Below are 9,792 nucleotides of genomic sequence, written 5' to 3' on the forward strand. Positions count from 1 at the left end.
CTGCAGCCCTGGCCCGAGGCTGGAAGCAGGCCAGACGCAAGCCTCTGTGCCCACCTGCCCTCCCCCATCATTTTTGGTGGGCTATTTGCTAGTGTTCTTATAATTTTGTTAGATCCCAAAAATCCTAATGCTGATCGTATACCTAAATCCTATCCAACATAAAAGTGCGAGCCACAACAAGTAAACAAATGTGAATACAGTAAGTTGGAGGTACTGCTAGGAAAAAAAAAAAGCTTAAAATGTCCCCCCACACACTTCTTGTGTCAATCAGTGCTTGGTGTTTTGGAAATATATTTTCTATACTAAACTAGCTGGCTGTATACAGGATTTCAAAGAACACAAGTTAGCTCAGAAGCATTTTCTCAGTTTCTCTCAGGCAAAGATACATAAAATGTTTCTACATCAACCAAGTTCAATATACTACTTCCCTTTATCTTTAGACCTAATGCAATCATAAGCTTTGACTTAAATATCTACAAAATTATTTTCACATGGGTTCCACGTGGATTTCTTGACCCACAATATGACATATGGTTGGGTAAAGTAAGTACCAATTACAAGATGAAAATAAAGCAGAAATGTTTTTTAATGTATTGTATTACAAAGATTTCATGGAGTGAACTTGGCAAAACAGTCAGATCCTGAAATTATGTAAAAAGATTAAACAGCTGAATAAAGAGACTATATGTACAGGTCTATGGGATCTAGATTATGGTTGTATAACTGCATTAAAATAATCTTGGAGAATTCTCTTGGGTTTATTATTCAGGTAGAAACACTTACCTGGAGACATGTGAATGGACATTCATATGATGCTGAGTCCCTTACTAGTAAAGAGCTTCCAGTGCCAATGCTGTACACACATCTCAGCATGGTTTGCAGGCTCCCTCAGTCTGCCTGGAGATAGGTGGTAGCAGTGTACAATGACTGGCTGACTCAGACTGCTTAGGCTTAACCTATGTTTCCCTCCAGGACAATGTGGAATATACAGCCCAGTCTACATAGCATCCTGGGGCAAAGTGGGGGGGGAGGGAAGCAAAACACTATGGGATGCTGGGAGGACTGTACCACAGCTTCTCTCAGAAGGGAAAGTGTACAGATATTTAACTTCCCAGGAGAAACTTTCCTGGGAGATATTTCAGCCTGGTTGTTCCCAGGTTATTTTTCTTCTTAAGCACCCATTTTTGCTCTGGGAGAAAAACCCTGAACATCTATACACTCATGGTTCTTACTGGGAGAGCAACAACTCTCCCACCAGAAAAACAAATGTCTGTATGTGGTTTACAGTTCTGAAAAATCACAGTATAAAAATTAATAAACAATTAAGTTTTTCAAATAAATATTCTCTTCTGACATCAAATTGCAAAACAATGATTTGGCAACCCAAAGAGTTAGATATTTTTTCCCTTCTGCATATTTGCATATGAAAATAAAACCTGAGAAAAACTTTCATACAACTAATGGACTGAGCATGATTAACTTCCTCAAATGGTTTTTAATGGGTCTGTTTAGAAAGAAAAATATTTCTTTTTTTTTTTTTCTTTTTAATTGATTGAATTACTACCACCATTTTCATAGTTGGTAGGGTCGGAAGGGACCTGAGCAGATCATCTAGTCTGACCCGCTGCCATTTTAAGAGATCTTCAGTCATATTAGTTCTATTCAAGAACCATGTTTTGAAGATAAAAATAAAACCAGCTGCATGACTCTGACTACTGATTTATATGCACTTTTGATGCAATCCTTACACATTTTCTTCATTTCTGCATTATACGCATCTGAAAAAACATTCTCTCTGCTATAAATGTAAAAGTATTTTCTGGGTGTAACTATGTTGAATTTAACCCAGTAACTGCTTATTGAATTATTGGATTCAACACTACATAACTGAATACCAAGAAAATAGTGTTGGTAAAAAAAGCATAAAAATGCTTCTTGCTTAACATTTTTTCTTGATATTCTAAGTTTCTTCTACAGACAGTCTTATATGATCATGGTAATACTTTTGATTCATAAGCTTCATAAAGCCTCAAAACAATTTCATAAAAAGAAAAGGTCTGATATCATCCAAGTTATCTGGGGTATCTATTGATCCAATTAGATGTATTTTCATACATCCATGAGATGCATTCCAAAAATACCCTAACATTTAAATATGTGCAATAAGTGAAATACTGTTTTACATTAAAGCTAAACTAACTTCTTCCCTAATGCTATATTTCAAGTTGATATAATTCAAGTTGCAGCACGAGAAGTTTAGGTTAGATATTAGGAAAATCTCTCTCACTAGGAGGTTAGTAAAGCACTGGAACAGTTTATCCAGAGAGGTTGTGCAATCTCCATCCTTGATGGTTTTTAAGACCTGGCTAGACAAAGCTTTGGCTAGAATGCTATAGTTGGGGATGGTCCTGCTTTGAGCAGGGGGGTGGACTAGATGACTTCCTGAGGTCCCTTCCAAGTGTAATTTTCTATGATTCTGATTCTATATGTTTGGCACTTTTTTTTTAAATAAATTCTGGTTATTCTTGCATCTGTCCTTTCTATCCTTTACAACATTTTATGCCAGGGTAAGATAAATCAGTAACTCCAAATAAACACAAAATAGACAAAGATTTTAAAAAGGCATACTATATGGGCCATTAGTCTACAACATTACAGACAGTCAAATTTATTATCAAGTCAATACACCAGGCAAAAGCTTACACTATCTATAGCAGTCTTTTTTTAAGGAAAAAATAGATACTGCTACAGAATAGTAAGAATTACTTTTAATTTTTGTGCATGTACCAGGAGCACAGAGTAGGCATATTTGTATTAAAATTAAAAAATATATATATTCATATAGATGTATAGAAACTTTACCAGTAAATGCACTGAAGAAGGGTACCAAAGCATGGCAGTGAACAAAAATAATTCGGATCAACTCTACTCCCCCTAGCTTCCTGCCCTGTAGCGGTGCTACACATAATGAAATCTAGACCCAAGAGGTAACAGCACTCCACGCAGCACCAGATAGGCCTCAGCCAGAGCTGTGTTCAGTTTTAGGTATTGCATTATAGGAAGAATGCAAAGCCTTGAGCGTCTCCAGGGGTGAGTGATGAAAAGGTGAAAGGACTTGGGAAAGCAAGGTAATTGAGGAAAGGTTGACGGATCTAGTATTATTTACTTTGGAGAAAAAGGAGATTGGAGTATGAATGAGGGTCTGCAAATATCTGAAAGGGTTCTATTAAAAGGAGTAACATTTCTATCCCCTGCCAGAGATGGGATCCAAATATTAATATGGCAGTAGATGACATTCCTGACAATTCCTTCATGAAGTTCAGAAACCTTCTTTTGGCCTCTCCAATAAGTATATGGACAAATTACTTCAAGAAAATGGCAGTCAAAACAATTGCTATCAGCTGCCAGAAAGTACTCTCCTAATTAGCTACTTAATCTACTGCACAACAGTGTAAAGGAACTGTCCTCAGCATGCAGTGATTGTATGATGAGCCTAGCAATAGGAACTAACAATGCTTTTGATATTGCTGACTTGATTTTACTACTCTCTTCCTTATGGGGTTCATCCTAGAGAAGAGTATAGAGAATTTGAGGGCTGTTGCACTGTTGCTGCTACTGCTACTACATAAAAGTGAAAACAAGATTAGACTCAGTGAGAAAACAGAATGAAGGACAGGATTAAAAGCAATGTCACATGGCATAACAGGTAGTACTTATTTTGCTCCAACAATGACTTCAAATGCAATATAGTATGTTAGATATACTAACTGGGCCCAGGTTGCAAAGAATATTTCTAGGGTTGCGCTGGTGCACACACTACGCAGGAAACAAGGGAGTTGGAAATTATTCCACTTGAGATATCATTATGTTGTATAGATTTTGGCATAACAAGTACAACCTATATACATAGCATACGGATGCCTCCTGAAGTATTTGTTGTATAATCCCATAATGGCTTCTCTTATCACATCTTTTACTGTCTACATACTCTCAAACTATACTATTATTCACAGAATGGAATATGGATCAAAAAGTTGCATTTAACCTCTTCCTCTACTAACCATTTTTTCTATATTTTTTCTACAATCAATAAACACAGTAGCTTTATATGTTTAATGTTTTCTTTAAAAAGTTGAAAAGAGATTAAAGAATTTGACATGCAAGTGAATGCTTACTTGAGTAGGAGTTGCTCTGTCTTACAGAATCATTAAAGGAAGAAAAGCCACCTAACAGAAAGGAACATTTATTATTCATTGGATTGTAAATACCACTACTATCTTTTTAAAAAAAGTTAAAAGCTAAATTTGCTCTATTACAAGCTATCAAGTAAAACTATGACATTCTGGGTTTTCCACATAAATTTCTCTAATAATAATAGTAATAAGTTTAGTATTTTTAGTCAGCATCCTACATTCCAGGGAGCCCACAACTTGTTCTGTGGTCCCTAGCCTCTCAAAACTTACAAAAACTTCATCACCAAACCCTGCATGTAGTTCAAGCACTAGCTGCAAATAGAATAATTCTACCCATTCTAATACAATGCCAAAACACAGAAAGTTTGGGGCATTTTTTAAACAACTTAACAAATATCAATAAGTTTTCAAAACAATTAATAAAAATAAAAAGCCAGAAAGATATTATAGCCAGTACAATACACTACTTCTGTGGATTGTATATACTTCAAGTAATGGCTTCTATTTATTTGTTTTTTGTCATTTTATCCCTAAATAACTATAATTAGTTGTCTTAAATTATAAAAATTTGAAAACAATACTTGATTGTTCTCAGATCCATTTTAAATACAATAAAAACACAAAAGCAGTTTTACTTTTGCTTTAATACCCAGCAGATTTTTTATCTAATATTCTGAATCATAAATGTCAAGATCTATGGAGTTTTAAAGATAAAATGTATAGTTTCTGCAAACTTTAAAATTAAGCTGAAGCATGAACTTGTCATCATGCCAAAGTGAAATAACTAAGTACCTGCACATGTTTTCATGATCATCTTCAGAGGCCCCATGGTGTACATCAATCCAACTAGAATACCTGCCAGATGCCCAGCAAAAGAAGTCCTAGGAGGAATGGAAATCCTTTGTGAGGTTTTGTATTGCTGCTGATTAGATACATTCTGTACTCTCATTATACCAATGTATATCAATTAGTCACAGTTTGCAGTCTTTGTTCCACATGCCGTCTTTTAGTTGGTGCAGCGTTTATTACAACCCAAAGAAAAACATTGTCTACCTTCTTTGAACATCAGAATAAAAAAATGTCACATTTAAAAGGAAACACCTCTAATTTTATGAACAATGGAGATAAATTATTGTGTTACAAAAACTGTACGTTTCAAAAAGCAAAAAGAGCTGGATGAGGTGATCATTTACATTTTATTCAGATTTAGCTAGTTTCTCTTGTACAGAAAGCAGTATAATCTCAGAATAGTTCTTTGTTCACTATGGACATTACTGGGGTTGACTGGAAGCAGCAGTGCTCTAGTTTCATCAGTGAAACTTTACTAAAATTGATGAGTCTACCCCAGCCTAAAATTGGGATAATAGAGTGATGAATCAGGCTCACTACTTGGTCACTATAAGCAATGAATTTTGCAAGCTTTGCAAGCACATCTGACTTGTTTACTTATCTGACTTAGTTACTAAACAGAATTTTATGTAATTAAAATTAAAACTTGTAATTAATTTTCAAGTTTTGGTATTAGGGTTCAAATGAGGCTCCTTCCCATAAATTCTAATTGCAGACTGTAAAGCTATAAAATACTGTCTATGTGAACAAACTAAGACTTCTTCTTCTATTACATAGCAATGGGTTGTTATTTTATAGGAGCAGGTGGCAATCTTTTCAGGATATGCACTGAAATGACCTTGCTAGGTCAGCAGTGGATGCTAGGACCAGGCCCTCATCACAGCATGGGGAAGCCCCCAGCTGCTGCTGCTTCTCCCCACACAAGGGAAGCCCTTACCATCATCACTTCTCCCTGCCACGGACTAGGAGCTTTCTTTTCTAGAAATGTGAAGGCCTTCTCAGAGACCACAGTTGCAGAACTCAATTATGTTTGTTGCTTTTCTAGCAACTGTAAAGTAATTTGAAAATCTGATATTCTTCACGAAAATCCCTATATTAATATCAAGGTTCTTTGACAAATAGTTTTAGTTAACAGCACCTGTTATGATTGTTCATGTATTTAGACAGTGGTTTTCAACAACAAAGATTTTTTTCTGGAAAGTTCTTCTTGAGGTCTGGATCCCAAGTCCTAGTTCATTGCATATTTGCCTCTACTTAAACAGCTAGAGGGAGAATAGAGACTTCAGCATACTGGGGCCAGGATATCAAAGCTCTTTGTTCTTCAATTAATTTGTTTAGCCATCTAGCCAAGTATTTTTCCAACCACTACAAAGACTGAAGTGAGCATTTCTATGACTAAAGAAAGTCTAAATTAAAGATGTATTAATGCATTCTATGAAATACCTCTTCCTATCCAACACCACCTTTACTAAAACTGATGAATCTACAGGCAAATTGTGATCATTCTTACGGACTATACAAATGTCTAGAGAGAGGTGGACAGGCATCAGTCTTAAGTCAGGGAGAAGGCATGACAAGAGAGTACTTTGTCACCTAATTCATTCAAAAATGCATAAGCTCTTGTAGGCACCAACCTACTTAATCAGATACTATGATGGACATGCAGAGAGTAGGGATACTAAACAGAACAGGACAAAGTAATTTAAATAAAGAGGATAGAGAAAAGGGGTAAAGACACTGCTGAGAGAGGTGAAGGTAAATGACAATATGCAGGGAGGCTAAAAGTGCTCTACCATAGACTTCCACGCACTTCTGGACTTGATGTCAAATTGGTGTTCATTCATTCTTTCATCTATAGTCTGTATTTCCTTAGCTTATTAATAAGAATGTCATGGGAAACGGTATCACAAGCCTTGCTAAAATCAAGTTATGATAGCATCCACTGGTCGACCCCTATCAAGAGAGCTTGTCACCTTATCACAGAAGAAAATCAAGTTGGTTAAGCATGACTTGCTCTTGGTGAAGCCATGCTGCATACTGACCTTTTTCTAATCCAGGTGCTTTGAAATAGATTCCTTGAGGACCTTCTCCATGATCTTTCCAGGTCCTGAGGTCAGACTGACTGGACTGGAATTCCTTAGATCCACCTTCTTTCTTTTTTAAAAAGATGGTCTCTATAGATGTTCTGGTCTCTACAGATGTTTAAAAAAAAGGGTGCTTTAAACTTGGCACACTCCTGCACCAAGCCCAGCAAGTACATGCCTACAAGAGGCATCACATTACTTGGAATTAGCTCACCCAACATCTGTACAGATTGGACACTTTAATGGGGCTTTTTTGGTGCCTTTTTCTAATAGCTGATTCAATCTGCTTTAGAAAAAAGCACCAAAAAGCCCTGCTGAAGTGCCCAATCTATACAGAGGCTGCGGTGCCAAGTTGAACTAAAGCACTGCTTCTCCTAGGAAAATGCATTTTTTGTTTGTTTTTAAATGCCTGTAAACAGCCTTTCTTTGCCCTTTTCCAGTCATCTGGGACCTCAGCTGACCTCCTTACTCAAGAGGTTCTGAAATTACTTGAACCAATTTCACCCATGTCTACATAAAAGAATTAAAAGCTTGATTTTTTAAAATTATTTTGTTTTTTAAACATTATATTTGAAATAAAATAAAATTTAAAAAGTCAAAATAGAAATTAAGCATTTTGATCAGGGGTGTCCAACCTTTCTGAATCTGGGGCCGGATCACAAACTTTTTATCACCCAGGGGGCTGGCGAGCCATGTTCAAAGACCTCACAGGAAGTGGTATCACATCAGGAAGTGATGTCATGTGACCTTTGACACCAATGAAGTTGCAGGAAGTGACAATGAAATGGGTCTGGAAATGTGGTTTAAAATCAAAAATAAAAACAATATAAAAGCAAGAATGAAATAATACCAAACACTTGACTAAAATAAACACTTTCGCTTCTACTCACTTCTCAATGAATGAAAGAAGCATAATGCAAGTCGACAGATCAAATGTGGAAAAGATATCAGCCAGAGAGGAAACTAATCAAAGCAACAAAATATGGGCATTTTTGAGAATAATCCTGAAGAAGATTTACTTTAGCTAATAGAGCCAAAATTAATTTTAGTCATAGAAAAACTAGTTTGCCAGAGACAGGTGAAGTTAAAAACAACTCACCAGTTCAAAATCACCATTTTATTACTATGTAATAATACTGTGGTATCAATATGGACCCCCACCTATCAGGTACAGTCATAATATGTAAGGTACAGCCTGACATGTGCAGGTGCTGCCATCATATGCCAAGTGCAACCTCAAATGCCGATGGGGAGTCACAGAATCATAGAAGTCGGAAGGGACTTTGTAGATCTTCAAGTCCGACCCCCTGCCTGGGCAGGAGGAAAACTCGGCTCAAATGACCCCAGCCAGGTAGGCATCAAGCCACTTCTTAAAGACTCCCAGGGTAGGAGCCAGCACCATTTCCCTTGGAAGTTGGTTCCAGATCCTAGCCACCCTAACACTGAAATAGTTCTTAAAGATGTCTAATCTAAACCTACTTTCCAACAACTTGTGGCCGTTATTCCTTGTTATCCCGGGAGGCGCTAGGGGAAACAAGGTCTCCCCCAAACCCTTCTGACCCCCCTAGTGAGTTTATAGACATATAGACAGCCACAAGGTCCCCCCTCAGCCTTCTCTTGTGAAGGCTGAACAGGTTCAGGTGCCGTAGCCTCTCACTGTAGGGCCTGCCCTGCTGTCCCCGGATCATGCGGGTGGTCCTCCTCTGGACCCTCTCAATGTTGTCCACATCCCTCTTGAAGCGGGGTGCCCAGAACTGAACACAGTACTCCAGCTGTGGCCTGAGCAGTGTCGCGCAGAGGGGGAGGATCACCTCCTTGGCCCTACTTGAAATGTACCTGTGGATGCATGATAGGGTCCAGTTAGCCCTGCTGACCGTGACCTCGCATTGTCGGCCCATGTTGATCTTGGAGTCAGTGATGACTCCAAGATCCCTTTCTGCCTCCGTGCTCTCAAGAAGGCAGTTTCCCATCTTATAAGTGTGCTGCCAGTTACTACTGCCCAAGTGCAGCACCCTGCACTTGTCCGTATTGAAACGCATCCTGTTTAAGTCAGGGCAGGACTTAACCCACTCCTTATCCTACATCCTGAATTTTGAGTTCAACCAAAGGTATCAAAATTATCAAAATACTCCTTGCCACTGTGAGTTTTTAAATTACAGCAAAGCAGGTTTAGATCAAATCTCAGGAAAAATGTACTCACTGTAAAAAACAACAGGACAATAGAAAATGCCTAGGGAAGTTGTGGTTTTCTGAAAGTATGCATGTTTGGTATGGCTTAGGAACAGGACATCATTTTTCTGTGCAGGGGGTTGGACTAGATTAGGGATGCCCAGCTGACTACCTGCAGGCCACATGTGGCCCACAAAGGGCCAGGATGTCACCCACAGTCTACATGGGGTCTGCAAGCAGTTAATATATAGGACATGGGCCTGGGCAGCCACCTCTCCCACTGCTGTGCAAGGGCGAAAGGCCTGTGGGGGAGGGGGAGGAGTGGTCCATGCCCTGCTAATGTAGCCTGCATGGCTGAAGATGGGGGTCTGCATGCTGCTGGAGCAGCCCATGCAGTGAGGGGGTCCTAGGGGCCCACCCCCACAGCGTGCAGCCTGTGCAACACATGCTGGTGTCATCTGGCGCCCACAGCCTCACCAGATCTGAACAGCCCTGGA

General features: G+C 38.5%; 1 protein-coding gene across 1 annotated transcript in view; it reads right to left on the reverse strand.

Moving 5' to 3' along the window:
• Window positions 1-9,792, reverse strand: part of RHBDD1 (rhomboid domain containing 1) — a 74,229-nt gene that overhangs the window by 43,527 nt on the left and 20,910 nt on the right. Inside the window, exons 3-4 of the mRNA XM_006020742.3 lie at window positions 4,986-5,074; window positions 4,176-4,226 (exon numbers count right to left, since the gene is read on the reverse strand). Of these exons, the coding sequence (XP_006020804.1) occupies window positions 4,176-4,226; window positions 4,986-5,074 (140 nt within the window). The remainder of the gene's footprint in view (window positions 1-4,175; window positions 4,227-4,985; window positions 5,075-9,792) is intronic.

Source organism: Alligator sinensis, unplaced genomic scaffold (genome assembly GCF_000455745.1).
Source record: "Alligator sinensis unplaced genomic scaffold, ASM45574v1 scaffold596_1, whole genome shotgun sequence".
Classification (NCBI taxonomy): Eukaryota; Metazoa; Chordata; order Crocodylia; family Alligatoridae; genus Alligator; species Alligator sinensis.